The sequence below is a fragment of the Branchiostoma lanceolatum genome, chromosome 17 (genome assembly GCF_035083965.1).
Source record: "Branchiostoma lanceolatum isolate klBraLanc5 chromosome 17, klBraLanc5.hap2, whole genome shotgun sequence".
In the NCBI taxonomy this organism is placed as follows: Eukaryota; Metazoa; Chordata; class Leptocardii; order Amphioxiformes; family Branchiostomatidae; genus Branchiostoma; species Branchiostoma lanceolatum.
In genome coordinates this window covers 20324346-20350506 of record NC_089738.1, presented here as the reverse complement: position 1 = coordinate 20350506, position 26161 = coordinate 20324346, and the positions used below count along the sequence as shown (strand labels likewise).

At 46.1% G+C, this 26161-nt stretch overlaps 1 protein-coding gene across 13 annotated transcripts in view; it reads left to right on the top strand.

Annotated features, from left to right (window-relative positions):
• LOC136422405 (disks large homolog 1-like) overlaps window positions 1-26161 on the top strand; it is an 86404-nt gene that overhangs the window by 29596 nt on the left and 30647 nt on the right. For 9 of the 13 annotated variants that reach the window (XM_066410157.1, XM_066410162.1, XM_066410159.1 and 6 more), the window contains 4 exons: window positions 19098-19244; window positions 23467-23526; window positions 25213-25337; window positions 25800-25969. In XM_066410157.1, coding sequence (XP_066266254.1) covers window positions 19098-19244; window positions 23467-23526; window positions 25213-25337; window positions 25800-25969 — 502 coding nt within the window. Of the gene's footprint in view, window positions 1-2764; window positions 3106-19097; window positions 19245-21894; window positions 22048-23466; window positions 23527-25212; window positions 25338-25799; window positions 25970-26161 lie in introns of those variants that run through there. The other 4 variants (XM_066410163.1, XM_066410165.1, XM_066410169.1 and 1 more) reach the window with 3 other exon arrangements.

Sequence of the window (26161 nt, the reverse complement as noted above, 5' to 3'; positions counted from 1 at the left end):
GGAAGTCTTGTGGGAAGCGTCTTGAGTGTCTTAAGGCCACAGAAGCACTTCAGCGATGGTTTTCACTTCCTTATGAGCCATTCGACCGGCATCTGCCATGTTGCTGAGATGTTGTTCTGGATTAACCTTCTCCCTGCTGCCTAACCCCAAACCAACACAAGTCTGGTGCCAAACAGCTGCCTTAGCAGGCGGAGGGTTAAAGGAGAATTTGGCCGTGGAAAGTTTCTGCTGACTCCAGCTTTTGTACAGAAATTGTTACTTCAGATGTAAGTTCCGAGGGGCAGCCATGGAGGATGCAATATTCAAAAACTAGTATAGGAAAATGTGAGAGAACCGTTCCTGATGAATGTGTGGTCTCCAGGGAAACGGGTCACCTGACCACGTCACCTCTGAGTCTGATGTTCCACAGACCTGTCAATCACCCCTGGTCTCCAGGGAAACGGGTCACCTGACCATGTCACATCTGATGCTCCACAGACCTGTCAATCATTATTTTGTGACTGCTCTTTTTTTAATCAATGTAGGACTGGTTTTCTGCAGGGAATGAGTTTTCCACTAGGAAATATTTGACTCTGGAATTGTGACTCATCAGTGAGGGAATATAGCTTGAGTTTTTAACATGGGAATATTTTTCAGTAGGGACTGCATTTCCATGAGGAATATTGTTCCCGAGGGACTGCATTTCCATGAGGGGATATCAGATTGCGGAATCCTGGGAGTAATCAGATATGAGAAAGGAAAGAGAGATTAGAGTGGAAATGACGTCGTCCCCTTTTCAGGCAAGCTTGGAGTCATCAGCATCTCGATTACTGAGTCAGGATTGTTGGACTTTTCTGTGATTCAAATTTCAGGACAGACCAAATTATGTCCTCGGTTTTCAGCTTTAATGTAAAACTTCTGTAGAGGACACCATTTAATTACTCTCTCAAAACTGTCACAGTAAGTTATACCAAGTTACAAACATTTCTGTATATCTCTGTGTTCCTTACCTGTCCTCGGTGGAACAAAGGTTAACTGCTGTCCTCGGTAGAATGAGGGTTAACTGCTGTCCTCGGTGGAACGAAGGTTAACTGCTGTCCTCGGTAGAATGAGGGTTAACTGTTGTCCTCGGTGAAATGAAGGTTAACTGCTGTCCTCGGTGGAATGTAGGTTAACTGCTGTCCTCGGTGGAATGAGGGTTAACTGCTGTCCTCGGTGGAACGAAGGTTAACTGCTGTCCTCGGTGGAACGAAGGTTAACTGATACACCTGTCCTCGGTGGAACGAAGCTAAGGTTAACTGCTGTCCTTGGTGGAACGAGGGTTAACTGCTGTACACCTGTCCTCAGTGGAAGGAGGGTTAACTGCTGTCCTCGGTGGAAGGAGGGTTAACTGCTGGGTGGATCGAGGTTACACCTGTCCTCGGTGGAACGAGGGTTAACTGTAATACTGAATGATAAACGACTTGCAGAGTAGATTAACTCCTGAGCCTCAGAGGAAGTAATTTTCATTATGCTGCGCCGCTGCTGACAGACTGCCGGGACTCGGTGAAAGGGAGAAGAAAAGTAGCCGGCAGATTCTGACGGCCCGTAATGAGCACACAGATGATCCTATCTCAGCTCAGCCCCGCAAAATACATCCTCGCCCAGGGCTCAAAATAACCACACACCGCCTTCAGTCTGTGGATGAAACGTTTAGCAACTTGTTCAGGCGTTAGCTGTTGCATCTGTTTTGCACATTGTTCAGGTGTTAGCTGTTGCATCTGTTTTGCACATTGTTCAGGTGTTAGCTGTTACATCTGTTTTGCACATTGTTCAGGTGTTAGCTGTTGCATCTGTTTTGCACATTGTGACAAATTAAGACAGAATAACACGTAGTGTCGTAGCGGGCCTCAGAGTCGGCGTAACGGGCCACGTGGCCAGGGGCCCGCCGGCCCGATGACGTCATGGCCCATCTACGGGGGATTTGAATATTCGAGGCTGTTTGGTGCGTGATCCGGGGCTTACGGCGGGTAACTGTCGGGTTGGGTGAGCCGGTGGATCGCGTGGGGACCCCCTCACCCTGGGACAGACCCCCTCCCCCGGGACAGACCCCCTCCCCCTGGGACTGGGTTTAATGTAGTGTGCATTTCCACACTTGCTCCGCCACACGGGAAACAGGTAGACTATTACGGCCTGCCCGGAACAGGCCTAGGAACAGGCAGACTATTACATGTATCTGGGAACAGGCAGACTATTACATGTACCTGGGAACAGGCAGACTATTACATGTACCTGGGAACAGGCAGACTATTACATGTACCTGGGAACAGGCAGACTATTACATGTACCTGGGAACAGGCAGACTATTACATGTACCTGGGAACAGGCAGACTATTACATGTACCTGCCCGGCTGGGAAACAGGCAGACTATTACATGTACCTGCCCGGCTGGGAACAGGCAGACTATTACATGCACCTGGGAACAGGCAGACTATTACAGCCTGCCCGGCCCTGTTTATTAGAGCCTGCCGGCCCGGCGGGTCATCAGTATTCCGCCCCTCAGCTGCCGGCTGCCGTGATGGAAGAGCTTCTCACCAGTCTGTAATGGAAATTATGTTGATTCCCCCCATAATAACCACTGTGTGCCATCCCCGAATAAACCACACTCCCAGCCCGCATTAACATTCGCATGGAAATGTCCCCTCTCCTCTGAGTCAGGCGGGCCGCCGAGGGGATTGGTTACCGGGCGTGGCTGCCCGGAGACGGTGCGTTTGGAATGCGCGGGCACCTGCAAAGCATTGACGTCCGTATTTATCTGGTGCAGGAAAATGCCAGGCCGTCCCGAACGTGAGCCGGGTTATTTATAAGCGGAGCGTTGTTCCTCCTCTGCTCGAGTTACGTACAGCGGGACTGTAGCACACCACCTTCCGACACCATGATATAGGATATGCCTGTATCGTCTTACACACGCCGGGAGAGACTGGGGAACGTTGGGATTGCGGGCGGAACGCTCATCTTCCTCATTCATGGGAGCCTGCTCGGGGCCCAGCCCTGCCCGATTGGTGTGTAGGTTGGATGGACCCAGGACCTAGCAGCCTATGGATTGTGTATGTCGCATGGAATGTCACTGCCTCATGAAGAAAAAGGTACGTGTATAACCCACCGGGCCGTACGACGGCATACGTAGGGGGGCTGATATGTGATGGATGCAGGGTTTTCCTGATGGCATATTCATGGGATGTTGTTGCCGAGCAGTGATGGCTCCCTCCTCCCTCCTTACAAGACAAGAAAACAACTTTCCTCATCCCCATCTGTGAACCCCTCAGTAAAACCTGTCCATAGCTGCTGATGTGTGCGGAGGGTTTAGTGTCTGTGTTTATATCACACTCATTCATCCCGAGCTGGGGGAGAGGCCCTCTCACGGCAGCCATCTTGGTTTCCCTTCAGCTTCCTCTTCTGAAGCTGCCCTCTCCTCCAGCCTCTCCATCAGCACCAACTCCTCCTCCTGCTAATGATGATGCTGGGATGATGGGTGCTGGTACGAGGGAAGTGTGTGAGGGGGGAGGGTGGGTGTATGGATGGATAGATGGATGGATGGGTGGTTAGTATGCAGGGCAGGGATGCTGGGGATGTGGAGGAATCCAGACTGGGTACCACCCGTCTCCAGCCTCCCGCAGTGGAGTCTGTGGGCTGGTTTTATTCCTACATTCATCATGGTGGAATGTTATGAGCTCCTCTGTGTGTCTAGCAGTGGGGGGGGGGTAGAGTGAAGGTGTACACAGATGTAAATGGAGGTGTTACCAACAATAATGATATCAATGATAAGTTTGCTGCTGATTCCTGCCAAGGGCTGATTGCAAAGATGATGAAAACTAGGGGTGTACAATGTTAGTAGACTAGGGGTGTACAATGTTAGTAGACTAGGGGTGCACAATGTTCACTCCCCAATGTTAGTAGCTGGGGTTGGTCGGTCTGTCTGTCCTGTTGCAGGGATGGGGTTGGAAAGGTAAATAATGTGTTGGCAACTGTAGTAATGATAAGTTTGTGGCAAATTCGTGCCCTTACAAATTGAAACGAGGGGTGTGTAGTGTGTACTCCCTCATGTTGTGAGCTGGTGTTTGTTCCAGTGAAGTGGGAATACAGGCACAATCAATCAACATGTTGGAAAGCTAAATATTTACATCTGAAATCATCCTACACAGGTGCAAGATTAAAATACTAATACAAAATGTCTATAGGTCAGCAATTACTCATCTTACAGGACACAATGTTAACATAGGGTCCCTCCACCAGACACGTGTACTAATTACACAGAAGCTGTGCCGGGCGTACATGTGGGAAGGCACGGGTGGGGGGGTGATGGTCATGATAACAAGGTCATTGCCAATTCCTGACAGAGAGATAATTATATTATACTATAAGGAAACTAGAGACTTAAAGACAAAGTCCCTGAAGGTCTGAACAGTGACTCTGTAGCCAGTGTCTACATGTGTTATACAGGCAGTAGAGTCTGATGTGGATTCATGGTTTGTATTGTAGCACATATCAAACATACAAGTGAAAATCACAATAAAGTCATAATATAAATGTTTCGTTGTTCTGAAGTGTGTCTGTAGCTGTTATACTGTGTTGTGTGTGTTCTACTGATAGTAGGATTATCGTGTGAGTGATAATAATAATCATCACGACAGCTTCATTGCTAATTCATGGTGGTGGAGTGATCACCAGTAACACCAGGCCCTGACTGACGATACTGTGTACAGGGGGAAGTGCAGGATCAAAATACCCACATGTAGAAACGTACCAGGCACTGGTTGTTTCTTCAGGCTTTTGTGTTATATATGTTATCTATATCATTATGTGTTGAGAACGGACTTGTGTGTTGTGATATAAATGTTCAGGTTTATGTGTTGTGATATAGATGTTCAGGTTTGTGATATAAATGTTCAGGTGTGTTGTGATATAAATGTTCAGGTTTGTGATATAAATGTTCAGGTGTGTTGTGATATAAATGTTCAGGTTTGTGATATAAATGTTCAGGTTTGTGATATAAATGTTCAGGTGTGTTGTGATATAAATGTTCAGGTTTGTGATCTAAATGTTCAGGTTTGTGTGTTGTGATATAAATGTTCAGGTTTGTGATATAGATGTTCAGGTGTGTGATCTAAATGTTCAGGTTTGTGATCTAAATGTTCAGGTTTGTGTGTTGTGATATAAATGTTCAGGTTTGTGATCTAAATGTTCAGGTTTGTGTGTTGTGATATAAATGTTCAGGTTTGTGATCTAAATGTTCAGGTTTGTGATCTAAATGTTCAGCTTTGTGATCTAAATGTTCAGCTTTGTGATCTAAATGTTCAGGTTTGTGATATAAATGTTCAGGTGTGTTTGTTGTGATGTGTATGTTATGTATATCAGTACATGTTGAGTTGGACGTGTGTGTTGTGATGTGTATGTTATGTATATCAGTGCATGTTGAGTTGGACGTGTGTGTTGTGATGTGTATGTTACATACATCAGGCCCAGGTGTTGATTTACGAGGCTTATAGGAGGGGAATTTGTTGCCGGTTGTCAGCGAGGCTCCCAGCTGGAGTGGGGACATCTAATCTAACGGGAGGGAGGATGATTACACAGGAGGGACAACTTTTCTCCAGGGGAGGGGCACCGACACTACAGGGGAGGGACACCAGCATTCTCGGGGGGGGGGGGGGCACTGTCGCTACAGCTGAGCTCAGTCACAACTTCTGTTCACGGGAGGGTTCAAACATGGAATAAAAACAGTGTTGAATCTGATACATGTAAGAATTGGAACCTGCAATTAGAATTACAAAGGAGTTGACACTTGTGCTGGGACCAGTGCTGCCATCAGGCAACCTCAGTCCAAATTTCTGTTTTCACAAACACTGAATGGAAACAGTTGGAGACTGAAGAGGATTTTTTTCTGTTATGTGTAAGCTTGTAGTAAGCTTGTACAGGTCTGGTAATGTATAGAAGCACTGTTTACTGAAGTCTTTGTGTCTAACTGGACCCTAACTCTAGGGGGTTGGGGGTAGGTCCTGTTTGTCTGGCTCAGGGGAGGGGGTCAGGGCAAGGGGGGCTGTTCAAAAATTATTTGAGAGTTTTCCTCTGTCAGTTCAGAAGAGCTACTAAAAGTGGGGAGGGTTTGAGCACGTTGTGTGTACATTCATTGTTACATGTGTGTATAATTTAGTGTTATCTAAACCTAATAACAGAAAAGGTGAGTGAAAGGACACATGTATAAATATTGTACATTCTTCCTAAATTCAGATACCACACTAAACCAACAAATGTGCTTAGTCATTTAAATTTACATTACATATGAGACATAACTCTCAAATATCCATGTAATAACGAATCATACTGCAATGTATTATTTAGAGGTATCAACATATTTTTGACATGAGTGAAAACTCCAGCAACACTTAAGCTTCCAATCCAACTGCTACTTTTTGTTGTGTACTTCGAATCATGCGAATGGTTTTCTGCTTGTACAGTGCCCGTGTGTGGGGTTGTATCATTTATTATGAAACTGGGGCTGATCTTCCAGGGTTCAGAAACAAACTGACATTTTATATACAAAAAGAAACACAGACAGATGGACAAACAGAGTTTAGAGGGTGGTGCATATAAAATATGGCATAGAAATAAAAATTTCCATGCTTTTGTTGATTTGTGTTTGAAATGGGTGCATAATGAGTGAGTCATTGGTCCCTAGAGGGTCCCCTGATGGATTGGGTGGATTGTGTTTGGATGGCCTGGTGTTATAGCAAGGTCGTTCTGCATGGACGGGTCTCATGATGTCATTATTAGATACTGTTTCCTGATATTCGTCGTCTCGGAAACAGGAATTGTCCAGGCAAGGTTTAGAATGATATCATCTGAAAGTTTGAAACAGGCCAATTTCAAATTACTTTTGTCCAGGTCGTAAGAAACAATAATCATAATACTAGCATAAAGCATAATGTAAAGTACAATGAACTTGTAGGGGAGATTGTGGATGAAAAGGTTAGCATGAGGTTATTAATGGGCTATATTTTGGGATACGTGTACAAATTTTAGTAAAATATCTTTAGTCCAAATATTACTAGTATATGGGCCATATATTATCATATAGTATAATTTACACGCTCTGAACAGGGACTATTGAGGGATGTGGGTTATATTGTGGCACAAGAAAACAGAAATGTCAATAGATAATTAGACCCCCAACTGCCCTTATGATTATAGAAATTATATATAGATCTAAATGATATTATCTATGTATATAGAGCATGAGAGAGGTGTTGCGTGTGGGTTCTCTTGTGGACAGTGTTTATTTGGGACTGAACCAGGCGTGTTCCAGGGGGGCTCATTTCACTTTCAAATCCTGCACATGACAAATGGGTCTCGGGGGGGGGGGGGGTAATTAAGGGGGGGAACTGCAGCAAGGGGAAAACAATAGTGGGTCGGACAAGAAGGCCTCGGATCAGAGTTTTTTTCGATTGCGTATGTAGGCCGACACCCTCAGGTCGACGGGCTACAATTCCGCCAAGAAGAGTAGGACAGAAAATTTAATCATATCGGTGAAAAGCGGTTTTCTGCCGCTTTTCAATGTATTTATCGGTATTGTCTGTTGTCCCTTTATTTTGGGTAGAAACCATAGTAAAATGTAAATTATGGACCCTAAAATTATCATTCTTTACAACTTTTTTGATCGAACCTGCTTGGAAAAACCGAGTTTTCCTGGGGTCAGGGCATATATGCTGAGAAAGCTTAATAAATGGTGTTTCTGAAAAATAAAAAGAATAAAAAAGTTGTGATAACTTTTTCGCAATCTCCAATGACGCAAATTCGGTGAAAATGCATTAAAAACAATGCCAAAACAAAATGCAGAGGCTAGCCCTGGCGACTGAACAGATACAAGATGCCTTCAAGTGTGCAAACTGAAATAGGTTTTAAAACTGCAACATGGAAAAGCGAGGGAAGCATTTTGACTTTAAAGGAACTGTAACAGTAACTAGACTATCAGTCAGACTGCTAAGAATGAAGTCAAGAGTTCTTCCTTTGGAGTGGCATGATGATGATAATGTTACTACAGGGTTTTGTGTATTATATTTGGAGTGATAACACCGGCATGATGATGATAATGTTACTACAGGGTTTTGTTTATTATATTTGGAGTGATAACACCGGCATGATGATGATAATGTTACTACAGGGTTTTGTTTATTATGTTTGGAGTGATAACACCGGCATGATGATGATAATGTTACTACAGGGTTTTGTTTATTATGTTTGGAGTGATAACACCAGCATGATGATGATAATGTTACTACAGGGTTTTGTTTATTATATTTGGAGTGATAACACCGGCATGATGATGATAATGTTACTACAGGGTTTTGTTTATTATATTAGTGATGAATATAATAAAACCCAATAATAATAACCTAATATTTATGATGAAATGTAATAAAACTTTTGTTATATCACTTGTTAAGATTTTCCCTGTCCTGTTGTGATGATCTGTAAGCTGATATCCGCAGACAGCTGGCGGAACAGAGTGTCAGATTACAGGCGGCATCGCCATGGTAATGAGATGAAGTAACGGATCAATAGGAGCAGCTAACAGAGCAGTTTTGTGGTAACCGGCGGCAACCGTTGACCTGATTATAAACACTTATAGGACACGTGGGTCTGAGCGAAACACTGACGATGTGTCGGCTACGAAAAGATGGCAGAAATAACAGCTTTTTATGGTGTCAGTTTTATTATTTTTGATTATCTTGATCATTGTGCCTGTTTCCCAAGCTGTAATCTATGGGGCTCCAGTTGTGATATTGACCCTTGGTTTGGGATGTGAAAAACTTCAGCTGTGAAATGATGAAAGTCCTGAAAAGGGGATGATGTTTGGAAGGTGAGAGATTGTAAAGTGGCGGGACACCAGACAGGAGTTTCATCACTATGAGCTGCTAAAGTGCAGGTTTGAGGCTGTGTTTGTGATATCACGGTTCGGAACATGAGACAATTAAGTATAGGATGTCATCAAAGCTCAGAAAAAGGGTGAAGTTTGGGATGAAACAATGTTGAAATGATTATCCAGGAGACAGACGTTAGATCATACACAGGGTTTAATCCCCTAAGTGCAGTTGTTCAGCTGTTAAAAGCATGGGCTGCAGAACATCAAAGTGCTAGAGAGGAGCTTAGGGGATGTTTTGAAGGGAAGAGACTTGAAATGGTGAGGATCAGAAGATAAAAGACAGATTAGTAATGTCCAGGTTACGATGTTATGAAGTGGCAGTGGTGCCGATGGCAGGGTGTATGTAGATGTTGAACATCAGAGGTTGTTGTAAGCTTTGGACGGTGATGATGTTGTCCGTGTTATGTTATGAAGTGGCATTGATGTCGATGGCAGGCTGTATGAACATGTACATGTAAATGTTGAACATCGTAGGTTCATAAGAAGCCATGGAAGGCGATGATGTGTAAAATGTTGGCTGTAGAGCCGACCTGTGTTGTTCCATCAACCTTCAGTGTCGGTGATATAAGCTGGGCTGGGAGTCGGTGACATTCAGGCTCACCTGGTTAATAACCCTTAAATAATAACCCATAGATAATAACCCATAGATAATAACCCGTATATGATAGCCCACAAATAATAACCCATAGATGATAACCCATATATAATAACCCATATGTACATCATTATGTAAGTAAGTTTACTAAGTATGTACATCCCTCAGATTGTCTCGTACTAGTGAGACAGGGCTGACAACAAACCTCTCTCTCTCTTCTCCTCCCCCTTACCTACCTCCCCATGTCCTCTAGATCTGGAGTAGTGAGTTGCACTTGAAGGTGTCCCACGGAGATCAGTTGTATCGTAGGACGTCACGCAGAGCTGATAGCGCAGTCCACTATCTCTCATGTTCTACTTCATTAGTTCGATAGACAGAGCTGATAATTCATAATCAATAAAGTTGACCATCTCTCTCTGTCACAGTTCTCTATTTCCTTTACACGTGTATGTCCTGCCCCCCCCCCCATTCTCCATATTTGGAGTGGTGAGTTAATGACGACATCGTTAGCGAAACTCGTCCCGTGGCTGATCGCCGGCCGCGGGACGTTGTGTTGTTGTGGATGTCGGAGTGGCACTGCCTGAGCTATGGACCGGCAGGCAGAGGTCAAGCTCAGAAATTAAATGGGGCTTCAGGATTGAATTGAATTTGAAGCCGTCCCCGCTATAAAGGCAGGATCTAATTCTGGGGAGGCCTGAAGGGGGGGGGGAGGGGGGCTGGCAGGGAGAGAAGGGGCCCAGGAAGGTTAGTAACACAGATCAACACATCAGAACCTTTTGTCTGTTTTCTTCTAGGATCTTAGATTGTAAAAAAGGGGAGAAGTTCAAATGTAGAATCTCAGTCCATTTTCAATTCCTAACCACTAAATACAGTCTCACCCTGACTACTTCATGTCTCTTTTGCCTTGCGGGAAACCACAGAATGTGCTTCATCTGGCCTGCAACACGTGTCACTTAGTGGACATAGGATGCAATTAAACTTTGTGTGTTTCGGATGGGTATATAGGGAGATGTTGTGATATTATTAAATGGGCATGCTAGTTATATATAGGGATAGGGACATGTTGCAGTCTAATTTGTTAGAGTTATTTGTTAATCAGCTTGTTTATAATGATAGAACCAAGGAAGCCAATTGGGATGAAGTTTGTACACGTCTGTACGGGGTACAGGGTCCATGGGAGGTTAGGGGGATGAGTACAGGGTACAGGCCTAGGTTCCATGGGAGGTTAGGGGGATGGAAGTTGGATTAACCACAGATGTACACGTCAGTACGGGGTACTGGTTCCATGGGAGGTTAGGGGGATGAGTACGGGGTACTGGTTCCATGGGAGGTTAGGGGGATGGAAGTAGGATTAACCACAGACAGGTTACAGAATTGTTGGCACAAGAAGCTTTGTCTCTTTGAGAATAGCAGTCGCTGATCAGCTGTCAGTCGTGCCGACTGCTTCGGGGCAAATTCCGCCGCGCGTTTGAGTCCCGCTTGATCGAAATAGTCGCCACTTCCAACGGTCTGAGCGGAGAAAACGACGGGAGGACTTGATAAGCGGCGGGGTTACGTGGAGCGCCCGAGGCTCTACGGATACAGAAGACAGCGTACGCTCCATCTGTCTGATGTCTTACTACTGTACTGTATTAGTGGTCACCTTTGCATAGCAGCCAACATTGGTCCCTTTTTTTGGTGCCTTGGATTCTTCCCATTGACCTATAAGCATGAAGAGTTCAGTCTGTAGCAGTCAGTGTCCAGTTTGGCAGACTCTGAGAGAAAACAAAGTTCAACCTCCAGCACATCTTGTCCTACATGGTACTTATCAGGTCCTTTCCTCTTAAACATGTTTCACTTTTACTCGCATATCGGCTATTTATAGCGGCAGTACTCCAGTCAGAAGCTTTCAGCTGGGTTTCAGGCGACCTACTCTTCAGCATCGGGGGTTTTCCTGCTGGTTCATTGTGATGTGAGGTAGCCAGCATGGCTTAATCAAGGGTGAGGTCGGATGGCTGGAGGGATGCCATATTACAGTTGCTTGTTTGTTGTGTTTTCCACCACCAGTTGTTATGAAGCGCAGCATCCTGGTGTAGGAGCCGTCCTGTTTCCTGTCCTGTACTCACGGCAACGACTCACAGCGCACCGCGGTCGCACCAATCACAGCGCACCGCGATCGCACCAATCACAGCGCACCGCGATCGCACCAATCGCAGCGCACCGCGGTCGCACCAATCACAGCGCACCGCGATCGCACCAATCACAGCGCACCGCGGTCGCACCAATCACAGCGCACCGCGGTCGCACCAATCACAGCGCACCGCGGTCGCACCAATCACAGCGCACCGTGGTCGCACCAATCACAGCGTACCGCGATCGCACCAATCGCTGTGACGCTGTGAGTGGGGCGATGACAGCTGCGCCCCTTTCCTGGGTAAAGCTAATCACAGTAATAGAAGCGGAGTTGTTTTACAGCAGAGGGCTGTCTGTGAAGGGCAGAGCTGACGTAAGATCGAACCGGACACTCAGAACGGAGGTACATGTAGCCGGGATCCCCAAACAGAACTGATGTACATGTAGCCACGGTCCCCGAAACTGTGTGTGTGCCAAGGTACAGATTTTCGCCTCAGGCTTGGTTATAGTTGATAAGTTATAGTTAAACTTAGTTATGGAGATACATCTGACCTCTGAAGTAAAGCTTGAACCTGACAAATCACGGCTGAAACTGTCCCAGGGCACAGACTTTGCCCTCAGACTCTGTTTTCATGGTGATTTTACAGTAATTTAGCATTATATATTGGAGGGTTGGGTTCCTGTGCACTACGGGACAGACTCTCCCCTGATGCCCTGTGTTCATGGTGATTTTCCAGTTCCAGAATCCAGAGAAACTAGCTTGGCGTGACCTTAGCGAGACACATGCATGTGATACTGTACATGTGCTGGCAGCATTCCGGCTGCATCAGTATTCCACTGGCATAGGCAGTCGGAAGTCCCACTGTGATGAAATGTGCTTCTCAGCGTAAGCTGATCAGGAGGCTTAATGAATGGAGCTTCGTTAGGCAATCTGCAGTAACGAGCTCGGTTGGAGGAGGAAGCTGGTACAGGGGAGCCACTTGTTATTTGTGTGTTGCTGCTGGGACAGGACAGGTGGCTGCTGGGATAGGACAGGTGGCTGCTGGGACAGGACAGGTGGCTGCTGGGACAGGACAGGTGGCTGCTGGGACAGGTGGCTGCTGGGACAGGACAGGTGGCTGCTGGGACAGGACAGGTGGCTGCTGGGACAGGATCCAGGGACAGGTGGCTGCTGGGACAGGTGGCTGCTGGGACAGGACATGTGGCTGCTGGGACAGGTTCCAGGGACAGGTGGCTGCTGGGACAGGACAGGTGGCTGCTGGGACAGGACAGGTGGCTGCTGGGACAGGACAGGTGGCTGCTGGGACAGGTTCCAGGGACAGGTGGCTGCTGGGACAGGTGGCTGCTGGGACAGGTGGCTGCTGGGAGCAGTCCTGATTAAGTTTGCTCGTCGCTGCGTCCCGTGTTATTTCCCAGCGGGGGGTTGACATCGCCTGTAATCGGGGCCTGATGCGGCTCGCCCCGATCCTGATGTCATTAGTGAAACATGATTCCTCCTCTGCTGACTCCCAGCAAACTGCCGGGCGGGTTTGTTGTTGCGTCCATGTCTGTGCTGGAACAAAATGTTTTCGGAGGGAGGTTTTTCCGCAGTTCTTGTTGAGTGAATCGGAAGAGTTTGCTGCAGTTCTTGATGTGCGGCCTATGCAGCATTTTGTGTGGTTTGTGAAGACTGGTTTGTGCAGTTATGATGAGATGCAGTAACATCATGAACTGCTGGGTGAGGAGATCTACTCGTCACGTCGAATGCTGAGACTTTCTCCAGGGTTTGAGACTGGGATTCAGGACAATCGCAGAGGACAGACTGGAATCGGGATCTGTCATTGGACAATCTGTGATTCTGCTACTACAGATTGGGTCAGGGTCAGGGTCAGTAGAGTTTGGTTCACCTGAAGCCTGACCTCATCTTTTCTAGGAGGGATTCCGATTCTAATCTGTCCTTGTACATCTACGACTGTCCTGAATCCATTGCAGTATCTATATAATATACAATGACATATACTTTCCTTAGTCACTGACGAAAGATAGCAGATGCTGTCTGAAAGTGAAACGTCTGACTGTTTTTTAAATCTGTCCTTGTACAATCTACGATTATCCTGAATCTCAATCTATACAATGACTTATACAACAGTTTTTTTTAAATCTGACTGGTGTGCGTATATAGCAGTTGTGTGTTATACGCCCAGTTAAGAGCCCTGCACACTCAAAAGCGCTGCACTTTCATTCCTACTGAAGACCTAAGACTTCTCATTTATGCCAGAGAAATTTTGCGGAGTAATGTCTCCTGCCCCAGAAGCCAGGCTGGCATCTATTTCCAAGCCTTTTTGTGGTTCTTGTGTGAAATGTCAGGTTAATCATAGTTGGTGCAGAACCAATGCCGGAGGATGTGATGGTCTTGTGTTTCTATGTTTAGACACTGAATGCCTTTCAGCATGTTTTGTGCACCATAAATCCCAGGACTATTAATAGTGGGTGCATAATTATGCTCTTTTGTGCGCCCAATATTGGAGCTGTGCACCTAATTTTTTACTGTAGATGCACCTTGATTTTTGTGAAGGGAGCCGGATGCAAAGTTACCAAGCTTAGTGATATTTGATAGTTGTAGTACTTGTTTGGAGTTTTGAAGTCAGCTTTAGAATTTCAGATCCAAGCTCTGATGAGAGGCGGTAAGGTTTGTCATCTGGTTCTGCTGACATCTTACTTGATGTTGTGCAACCAAAAATGTTTTGTGCACCTAAATTTCCAGGTTAGGATCACAAATTCCCAAACATGAATTTCTAGCCCTGAATCCAAAGCCTTCTTCATCATTGGCTTGCTTTCTTACTTCTGTCTTAGAAGATGCCTTCTTTCTTAGAAGACGCCTTTTTTCTTAGAAGATGCCTTCTTTCGTAGAAGATGCCTTCTTTCGTAGACGATGCCAATGGCAATTTAACTCCTTTTGCCACTTACTGTTTGTAAGCCACATCTGTATGCCGCCCCTGAAACATATCTGTTATGGTTTTTAGAACACTCCTTCGTGTAATTATCAAGCCAGGTACAAACTTCCTTTGGGAAGAAATCTTCAAGGTCAGGAGGATTTTACAGCTTTCTTTAAGATGTGATGAGGATTCCTTGGCTGAGAAGGACACTTCTGTTGAGTTTGAGAAAACATTCCAGGGGAGGGTGTCTTGCCTGAAAGTGACTCAAGGAAGTCACTGCTTATGACTATTTTGTCCTCGCTGTTTGTGTGCCAGTCTTAGGAAGCTGCTATCTGTCTGGCTTTGTGCATACACAGGCAACAAGACGTCAGGCCAATACTGGGGGTTGTGTTAATGTGAGGCTAGTACTGGGGGTTGTGTTTTTGTGAGGCTAGTATCGGGGGTTGTGTTTTTGTGAGGCTAGTATCGGGGGTTGTGTTTTTGTGAGGCTAGTATCGGGGGTTGTGTTTATGTGAGGCTAGTATTGGGGTTGTGTTTTTGTGAGGCTAGTATTGGGGTTGTGTTTTTGTGAGGCTAGTATCGGGGGTTGTGTTTTTGTGAGGCTAGTATCGGGGGTTGTGTTTATGTGAGGCTAGTATTGGGGTTGTGATTTTGTGAGGCTAGTATCGGGGGTTGTGTTTTTGTGAGGCTAGTATCGGGGGTTGTGTTTTTGTGAGGCTAGTATCGGGGGTTGTGTTTTTGTGAGGCTAGTATCGGGGGTTGTGTTTATGTGAGGCTAGTATTGGGGTTGTGTTTTTGTGAGGCTAGTATTGGGGTTGTGTTTTTGTGAGGCTAGTATCGGGGGTTGTGTTTTTGTGAGGCTAGTATCGGGGGTTGTGTTTATGTGAGGCTAGTATTGGGGTTGTGATTTTGTGAGGCTAGTATCGGGGGTTGTGTTTTTGTGAGGCTAGTATCGGGGGTTGTTTTGTTTGTGAGGCTAGTTTCGGGGGTTGTGTTTTTTTGAGGCTAGTATCGGGGGTTGTGTTTATGTGAGGCTAGTATCGGGGGTTGTGTTTTTGTGAGGCTAGTATTGGGGGTTGTGTTTTTGTGAAGCTAGTATTGGGGGATGTTCTTTATGTGAGGCTAGTATCGGTGTTGTTTTTTTTTAATGCTAGTTTTGGAGTATGTTCTTTTTGTGAGGCTAGTATTGGGGGTTGTATTTTTGTGAGGCTAGTATTGGGGGTTGTCATTTTTGCTGTCCATCCGTTTTGCTCACAGATAAGCGGCCTGATGTGAGGCCAGTTTTGGGGTTTGTCCTTTTTGTCCATCTGTCCTTGGAACGCTCGGAGATAACGCTCATCACTCTGCAGGGAGATGACCTTGTCCTCATACGCTCCCGCCATTCATCAGTCGCCATGGTGATGCCAGTTGGGTCAGAGGTCAGGTTCAAAGAGGGAAGAAACCATTATCCCAGAGGGGGTGTGATGAGATTCAGTTTCAGCTTATTTCTATCGCCAGTGCCTTTTGCCTCAGCATCTCTTTCCTGGTGCCTTTTATTTTGGAAAACTTTTTGAAAAAGATTATGGAAAAACCTATAATCTATCTGACTCTGGTTATCAAAGTTTATCATAGGGTGGTTATCAGAGAGTGGATATCATAGGGTGGTTATCAGAGAGTGCTGTAGCAATTTTGACATTTGAGGATGACATGTTTAGTTTCGTTTAGTCAACAACTTTTGTGGCTTTTAGAAAAGTAGAAATTGAAGTAGGTAAGATATGAGGATATGTTAACACTGACCCAGTGGTCCATATGTGGTATTGTAAGCCACTACACCGCGACTGCATGAAGGTTTTGTCCTTGTTGCCGTGGAGAGTCATGTGACATGCCGTGTCCCTGAGGGAAGGTCACCAGACAGGCATTAATTATTAACCACAGTTTCTGCACTACTGGGGGGGGGGGGGGGGCGACCTTGGGACTGTGGACAAGGTCATGGGGCTCTGACATTGAGCTTGTTGTGAAAAACATGTTTGACCCTCAGACTAGTCAGAGTAACAAGGTGTTTTTGTGTCTGAAATGTTTTTATATGTCGTGTACATAAGAATTACAGTACATGGAAAATCTTGCTTCATTACTCCTGTCTATGGTGCTGAAACAATTGATGTTATCATTTTTTTCCTAAAAAACAAATAACGATTTAAAGTTATGATGACTGTGTTGATACTTTTAAAGAGATGGTGATTTAAAGCCATGCTGTGCAGCCCTGTGTATGGTACCATGGGTGTGCAGCCCTGTGTATGGTACCATGGGTGTGCAGCCCTGTGTATGGTACCATGGGTGTGTGAGTGTGCAGACCTGTGCATGGTACCATGGGTGTGCAGCCCTGTGTATGGTACCATGGGTGTGCGAGTGTGCAGGTATTGTGTATGGTACCATGGTTGTGCGAGTGTGCAGCCCTGTGTATGGTACCATGGTTGTGCAGCCCTGTGTATGGTACCATGGGTGTGCGAGTGTGCAGCCCTGTGTATGGTACCATGGTTGTGCAGCCCTGTGCATGGTACCATGGTTGTGCGAGTGTGCAGGTACTGTGTATGGTACCATGGCTGTGCAGCCCTGTGTATGGTAGTGTTTGCTTGTTCTGCCCCATTGGGGGCCTGATGTAGGTTTGATTGACATGTAATTTCAGCAGGAAATAGTTCTGCCGTCCCCGGGGAAACTGGGGAAGTGGGTTTGATGGATGCGGTGGGGCTTCTGGGTCAGCCTTTATTGGTAAACAGTTGGGGAGAAAAGGCTTAATGGGGGAATATAAGTGTTATGTCTAAGTGTTTGTGGGGAGAAAAGACTTAATGGGGGAATATAAGTGTTATGTCTAAGTGTTAGGTGGGGAGAAAAGACTTCATGGGGGAATATAAGTGTTATGTCTAAGTGTTTGGTGGGGAGAGAAGACTTAATGGGGGAATATAAGTGTTATGTCTAAGTGTTAGGTGGGGAGAAAAGACTTAATGGGGGAATATAAGTGTTATGTCTAAGTGTTTGGTGGGGAGAGAAGACTTAATGGGGGAATATAAGTGTTATGTCTAAGTGTTAGGTGGGGAGAAAAGACTTAATGGGGGAATATAAGTGTTAGGTCTAAGTGTTAGGTGGGGAGAAAAGACTTAATGGGGGAATATAAGTGTTAGGTCTAAGTGTTTGGTGGTGGGAGGTGCAAGGAGCCTTAGGCAACTACATATTTGTTATCTTTTTGCTCGGACGTTTTTTAGCAAGAGGGGTTGTGGTTACACCTAAGTTCACTTTCCATACAAATGGACTACAGAATGCCAGAATATTAACTGTAGTAGTTTTACACTATTTCCAGTTTTGTCTTTGTAAATTCTACTATTCGGGTTTGACAGTTAGAATTTGTTTTGTATGTTTGTTTGAACCTTTGTTTATTGATGAGAAGTCAAGTCAGGTCGTGAGGTCAGACAGACATAGTAAAGATACGGATTACATCATTAGATTCCTAATAAACATTTATCATTACACATGCAAATGGTGCAGAACACAGCGGGAAAGCTGGTTCCTTTTTGTGCAGTAATTTTGCGTATAGCACCAGGAGTTTACCAAGCAGTGCTCCAGTATTCTGTTGAAATTTGATCCCGTCAACAGCGGCCTCTCGGAGACGGAAATGTTGTAATCAGATCCAGTCGCTGGGGTCAGGAGGAAGTCATGTGTAGGGAACCATTCGTCATCTCGGGTTTCATTTATCATCTTGGGTTACAGTTATCATCTCGGGTTACAGTTATCATGGGTATAGACTGATTAAGTCTGGGGAACCCCACTGATAATGTAAAGGTGTGCGTGTTCACAGTGCCAGATGTGAGAAGGTGCATTTTTGTGTGTTCCCACTACAGGGTTACACTGGTGGGAAGTGTGTTGATGAAAAACTCAGACTGAAGAGTCTCATTGAAACTGGTCTTGTTGCTAACCATGGATCACTCGCGCCTACCACACCAGGTATTGTACGGTCAGCTTGCAGATGGCAAACGTGGCAGGGGACGCCCCAAGCTCCGCTTTGTCGACGTCTGTAAGCGGGACCTAAAACTCTTCAACATTGTGGCGGACTGGGAGCATTTAGCTCAAGACCGCTCTGCATGGCGGCACAAAATCCACCAAGGTGCGGAAAAACTGGAACGGGACTTGGAACTTAACGAGTTTGCCAGAAGGCAAAAGAGATACACACCATGCCAAACAACAGCTTTCATCTGCGCTGTTTGTGGCAAACACTGTAAGAGTAAAGCTGGACTCGTCGCCCACAGACGAGCCCACCGACGCTGAACTGATCGTCCGGCAGGATGCAAAGGAACTGATGATGATGCTAACCAAAGTTCCGTGTTTGGCATTACTGACTCCTGATGATACTTCTTTCCCCAGTTGGAGGTTTGGGTTGTTTGCAGGACGGTGTCAGCCATGTCAGAAGCCGGAAGAACTGTGCTGTGCTTCAACGTTTCCATGGTTATTCCATGCAGATAGTCCTGTGTGACAACTTCACTAACATCTTCGCCTGGTTGTTTCCCGGTACAGAAATACCGGCCGGAGGACCAGGAGTTCCCGCCGCCGCCCCCTGAGCTCGACGGGTCGCCAAAACTCGTGCCGGTCGTCGGCAAGGAGACGCCCGGCGTGCAGAGCGTCCAGAGCTACCCGGCCTCCGTCAAGCTCTCTCCGGCAAAGGTACTCACCTCGCCTCCTTTCACCGCCATTCTTCTCTTCCTTCTTTCTTTCAAAGGCACTGCTACTCACCTGTAGAACCTACTTGTTTCACCGTCATTCTTTTCTTCCTGTTTTCTTTCTAAGGCACCTCCACCTGTTGTTCTACTCATTTCACAGTCATTCTTCTCTTCTTTTTGTCAAAGGCACCGCTACCCTCACCTCTGTTCTCGTTTCACCGTCATTCTTTTCTTCCTTCTTTCTTTCAAAGGCACCGCCACCCTGTTCTAGTTGTTTCACTGTCACCTGCTCGGTTCATGTACCTTTTCTTTTTTCTTTTTTTCAAAGGCACCACTGCGATCAACTGTAGTATTGTTTTAATCATTTCCTCGTTCGTTCGTTCGTTCTTTCTTTCTTTCAAAGGCACAAGCTCTGCACGTTATCTTTTAGTTTTATTCCATTTTGTTGTTTTGTCAATTCTTGACCTTCAGTGTCCTACAGCCTTCCCATGAACTCATCCTGCCAGCCTCTCGTCTGTTATTTCCTTTCATTTTCTCATTCTCTCATTCTCTCACTCATTCTCTAACTTTCTCAGCTGTTTCACCAACCTTAAGACAGTATTACCCGTTTAGCCTTGTCATCTCCCTTGCCCCGTTGTCGTGTTATATTTCCCTTCGCAGCAGAAGAAACACACATGTGTCTACAAATCTTCTTTATTCACCATTGCAAGTACGGAATTATTTAGTTTTATTTTCCTCTGACTATAAGTGAGCTCTCCCATCCATTGGTGTTGGACTGTTTTAGTCCGAGTAGAGTCCAGTCCTGGTCTGTCCCCCTGAAACTGTGGGGCCAGCGTGCTGCGTGGTGTGGGTCCCCCTGAAACTGTGGGGCCAGTGTGCTGCGTGGTGTGGGTCCCCCTGAAACTGTCAGGCCAGCGTGCTGCGTGGTGTGGGTCCCCCTGAAACTGTCGGGCCAGCGTGCTGCGTGGTGTGGGTCCCCCTGAAACTGTCGGGCCAGCGTGCTGCGTGGTGTGGGTCCCCCTGAAACTGTGGGGCCAGTGTGCTGCGTGGTGTGGGTCCCCCTGAAACTGTCAGGCCAGCGTGCTGCGTGGTGTGGGTCCCCCTGCAGGGTGCGAAATACCCGGTTGCGCGTTGCACAGCGCAACAATATTTCGGTTGGCGCATATTAATTCAAAAGCCAGGTAGCGCAAAGGTCTCAATTGGAGCCCTGGAAGCTCACAAAAACACAGTGTGACTCTCATAAAATTCGGTAAATCTTCAATTGAAACAAAGAAATCAACACCTTTTCACCTGGCACAATCTCCCCTTTCTTACTTCCCTCGACTTTCTAGAGCATGTTTCCTTTCTCATAAAGCTTCTCTCTAATTTCTACTTTACTCCACCTTAGCTTGCCGTCCCATCCCTGCCAGTGGTGTAGCCTGTTGCAGTTACACAGTTGTGTTGTATATGCCAGGGTAGAGATTGGGATCTGGCAGATTTGCTGATTCCACCGGTAGAGATCCCGATCTGAGATCTCTGTCCACAGACTTCACAGTCAGGAAGCTATGCATGTGTTAGGATGGTCTCCCATTTATAAGTTCTAAGTTGAGTTTCAAGTCATTCCATTGAGCTCATCATAACTAAAGGGACTTGAATCAAAGTTTAAAAGTTCTGACTCACTTTTAAGGGAATAGGCAGACAAATTTACAGACACTGAACCTATACTGGTAGGCTCGCTGATTGTACCGGCAGAGATCCTGGTCTTGATCTCTGTTGACATAGACTCCGATCGCGATCTCTATCAGACTGGGATCTCCATCAGATCGGGATCTCTATCAGATCAGGATCTCTATCAGATCAGGATCTCTATCAGATTTGGATCGCCATCAGATTGGGATCTCTATCAGATTGGGATCTCTATCAGATTGGGATCTCTTTCAGATCGGGATCTCTATCAGATTGGAATCTCTATCAGATTGGCATCTCTATCAGATTGGGATCTCTATCAGATTGGCATCTCTATCAGATTGCAATCTCTACTGTGACTTGAACATGCAGCTCATGTAGATGTAGAAGTCCCGAATGTGTCGCCGTGTTTCACGTCAGATTTTGTTCCTTTATTGGTTGTGCAGATGAGCCGTGTGGGTAGGTATGTTGCAGCAGGTGATGTTGATATTTCATTGGTTGAGCCTAGTCACATGACATACCCTGCCCCATGCTGACTTAATAGGGCTCCCAATGGGGGATTTGGGAAAACCTGATAACTTATCAGGGCTACAAGTGGGGTTTACAGAGGAACCTGATGTGGACATTTGTGCTGATCCAAAGGTCCGACACTAAATTACTAATTGATAAATTGTCCCTAAAACCCGGCGTAACTGTGCCCTGCAGTACCGTGGGTAACTGCTGTGTGTCCCCGCAGTACTGCGCGTAACTGTACCCTGCAGTACCGTGGGTAACTGCTGTGTGTCCCCGCAGTACTGCGCGTAACTGTACCCTGTAGTACCGTGGGTAACTGCTGTGTGTCCCCGCAGTACTGTGCCTAACTGTACCCTGCAGTACCGTGGGTAACTGCTGTGTGTCCCCGCAGTACTGTGCATAATTGTGCCCCTGCAGTACTGTGGGTAACTGCTATGTGTCCCCGCAGTACTGTGGATAATTGTGCCCCTGCAGTACTGTGGGTAACTGCTATGTGTCCCCGCAGTGCTGTGCGTAACCCTGTTGTTCTCGTTCGTTCATGCTTGCGTGTGCTCGTGGTGTTGTGTGGATATCAGAGCCTCCCCCCACCGCTAGTAGTCAACGCAGACAATCTAGACCCCAGGATCGGTGTAAGTCCCCTCCTTAAGACTTCACAACTCCTCAAGCTGGCTGCTAAGGCTCCTCAGTTGCCATGGAAACGCCACTCTCCGCCTGGAAAATCCTCAGCCCTTCTTGGTTACTTCTTAACTGTGCATTTTCCTCGTTTTAGCCTTGGTTGTTTCATTGCTGAACCTTAGGAGAACTTAGTCTTTCATCCCAGCTTTGTTAAGTTGCCATCCTGGGATCCAAGCTGCTGCTGCTGCACATTTACATGCTTTTCCACGGCTTCCCTGCATCCCACCTGCAGTATGGCATACCCCCCTCGCCTGAAGCTGCTGGTACCCCCCTGCTTCACCCCCCTGCCTGAAGCTGTTTTGAACCTCATGCTTCCACCCCTTGAGCTTGCTACCCCTCCACTTGCAATGTTAATTATGTTTTTATTTGCCTCATGCAAACAGCTGTTTCAGAAAAGAAGAAATTAGTGAACGGGCAGAGTAGAAAGAACAAAGTTTTGATCATTTTACATGAAAAAACAGATGTAAGAACTAAAGGGGCGCTGTTTACAGCCTATTTTTCAGCTAATCTTTTCTGAAGCAGCCCTGGTCTCAAGTGAAGTTGGCCTGGTGTAAAAGCTGGTTCTGGTGCAGTTACTTAACTTGTTTATGAGTATTCCTTTATCTACTCCGTAGCTTTATTTGATCCTGGTTTCTTTCATTGCAAGATTCTTTCCAAATCTTCATTATTAGTATTATCCCCTCTGGTGCCCCACCCCCCTCCCCTCACCCACTTGAGTGTATTGTCATATTCCACCCTCATCACATGTCCAGTATTTTCAGTTGCTGCCTTTGCCATAATGCTTTATGGACTGTTCAGTTTCCCTATGCTGCGTGTTGCTGTTAGTTATCTAATAAGCACCCAGCAGAAAAATGTTGCCTTTTATCTGCCTTTACTAAACTCTGACTGGTTGATAGAAATTATACTTGATTGGTAAAGAATGTTAGACTCATAGATATGGCAGCACTCAACAGTGTTCTAGACTTAAACACAAATTCGTACAGACACTCACACACATACACGCACACACACGCACGCACACATGCATACACACGCGCACACACACACTCACGCATGTCTGTAGTGAAAGGTCACATTGCAAACTTTGTGAAGACTTTAGAGTGAGTCACAATACAGCTAAGTATCAACACCAAGATGTTCCTTATAAATGGTTTAATAGTAGCTCATGGCTTGTGCTTTGTTTTCATGCATGTTTTCCTTCATATAATCATAGGTCATGACCGTATTTAGTTTTCCCTCTGTGCACCATGGCTGTCACATGTAGTTCATGCTGTTTGTTGTCTGCATGTGTTCCTTCAGTGCAATGTAAGAGATAGTCTGTTTGTTTGTTTGTTTGTTTATATTTACGTTGTGCGTGTTTGTGTGTGTTGCAGGTGAACGGTGCGCCCGATGACTGGGAGTATGAGGAGATTGTGTTGGAGAGGGTAAGTGGAGTAAGTATGCCCTCCGTCTACCCCGCGCTCCGCGGAGAAACCTGGAACAGACCCTGCAGCAGAGCCAGCTGGGGAGGGGGGCGGCAAGGTCAAGTCAGTCAGGGGAAAGTCAAATCAAACAGAGAAAGGTCAAATCAAGCAGGGGAAGGTCAAATTAGTTGGGGAAGGTCAAATCGACCGGGAAAGGTCAAATTAGATAAGGGGAGGTCAAATCGACCGGGGAAGGTCAAATTAGACAGGAGGATGTAAATTAGACAGGTCAAGGCCAAATCAAACAGGAAAGGTAAAATCAAATCTAGGAAAGGTCAAATAAAACTGAAGAAGTTCAATTCAAGTAGGGGAAGGTCAAATAAGGCTAGGGGAAGCTGAAGCCAAACGGGAAAAAAGGACAGGGAAGTTTTAAAAAAATGAAAGGTCAAATCAGACTGGGAATGAAACATGGAAAGGTTAAGTAGTCAAACAACTTGAAGGTCATGACCAGATCCTTCACTGCTTCATAATTCCTCTGCTGCACCATTGTAATGCTGTCAGATCTTTGAACTTATGTGGAGGGGAAAACCAAGGAAACTTGGAAACTGCTGTAACAGCTTTTATAACTGCTACTAGGCTTTAGTTGGGGCGTCGCTCTTACAAGGGTTTAAAAAAACAAACTAAACCTCTGGGTTCTGCAGCAGCATGCTCTTATATAGTGGGAACAGGACAATTCATTAAAATGTCTCCATTCAGGGCAGACATTCCTCCGTTCAGGGCAGACATTTCCCCAGCTGTCTCTCTGCATGTCTGGGCCAGGCCGATCCGGGGACTGTGGATTTCTGAACTCACTAACCAATCAGGATGGCCGACAGCTAGCCTGATGACTAACCTCCATCATGACCTTGAGTAACCTTGTCTCATGTTCTGTTCTGACCTCCGTACTTAAGTCCTTCTTACCCAGTCCTGAGTCGGCCGGGAGGTGACCTTTAACCTCAGCCGGTCGTGGACATCAGGGGTGAGTAGTTACACAGATCAAAGGTCGTCTCCAGGATAATGTCATGGCAACAGATGTGATTGGCAGAAAGGGAGTATCTTTCTTTGGTTGTACGAACTGATTTACATAGCTCGCAGAGTCTACGTATGTTTCAGAATAAGGAGAGACCTGTGTCAAGTTTAGACAGTCACAGTTATCGCAAACCTTTACTGAACATGTTTGTACTAAATTGTTGAAAAGGTATCCCTGTGTGTGGTTTATCCAGTGTGCATGAGTATGAGCCTCACATGTAACTAGAACTGTGAACCGTTGTGTGGTACATGTGTGTCTGTATATGTAGGAACATCACATGTTATTCTGTTAATCAGTCTGCATGGAAAGTGTGTCACAGTTTGAATACAGAAGTGATGTCATAGCTGATAGCAGGATGTCATAGTTGAAAGCAGTGATGTCATAGCTGATGTGTGTGATTTCATGAAATCTTTGATGCTACAGTTGTGGTAGTTAATGTGTGTATGTCCCAGCTATCAGGGGTACCCAAGGTCTGGGTTTAGAGGTAACAGTTTGTGACATGTGCTATACAGGGTTCTCGGGGTTAGAGGGTAGAGGTAACAGTTCATGACCTCTGTACCTCCAGGGTACCCAGGGTTAGAGGTAACAGGTCATGACCTCTGCTGTATAGGGTTAGAGGTAACAGTTCATGACCTCTGTACCTCCAGGGTACCCAGGGCCTGGGGTTCAGCATTGCCGGAGGGAACGACAACCCGCACATCGGGGACGACCCGTCCATCTACATCACCAAGCTCATCCCGGGCGGGGCCGCCGCCGCAGACGGCAAGCTCAGGTCAGAGGTTATCTCACTTCTGTAACATGCTCTCCCTTACACAAGTTGTACAGCAAGCTCAGGTCAGAGGTTATTTCACTTCTGTTACATTCTCTCCCTTACACAAGTTGTACAGCAAGCTCAGGTCAGAGGTTATCTCACTTCTGTAACATTCTCTCCCTTACACAAGTTGTACAGCAAGCTCAGGTCAGAAGGCTCCTCACAGCTAAACATTTTCCTTCAACCAAAACATCTATAAGTTTCCCTCAAACAGTTACAGACATGTTCTGAAGCCAGGACAATAGGTAAACAATAGGATCAACCTGTCATGAGTTAAAACTTTATTTTCCCCTGAATTCAAGTGACCAAACGACTGGATTACTTGGCCTTGCGGACACGTGACGTCAGCAATCGATCACATTTATACCACTCTGTAACAATGTGCATTTACCTGAGGAAAAACATTTTGCTTGCCTTCTTTAGGGTGAATGACATCATCGTGCAGGTGAACGAGGCTGACGTGAGCGATGTCACCCACTCGCTGGCCGTCGACGCGCTCAAGAAGGCCGGCTCCACGGTCAGGCTGCTGGTCAGGAGGCGCCGCGCGCCGTACGAGGCCATGCAGGACATCGAGCTGGTCAAGGGCACCAAAGGTACGTCCCGGGGGTGGGGAGGGGGCCCCCTTGGGTGGGGAGGGGGCGCCCAGGACATCAAGCTGGTCAAGGGCACCACTTACTATCTGTGTCTAGCCTTCGTCGACGAATTACTTGGATGGTTTTCATCATTTTTGCTGTTTGATATTGTTATCCTTTTGAAAGCTAAATGAGTGTCTGTTATGTTTCTCA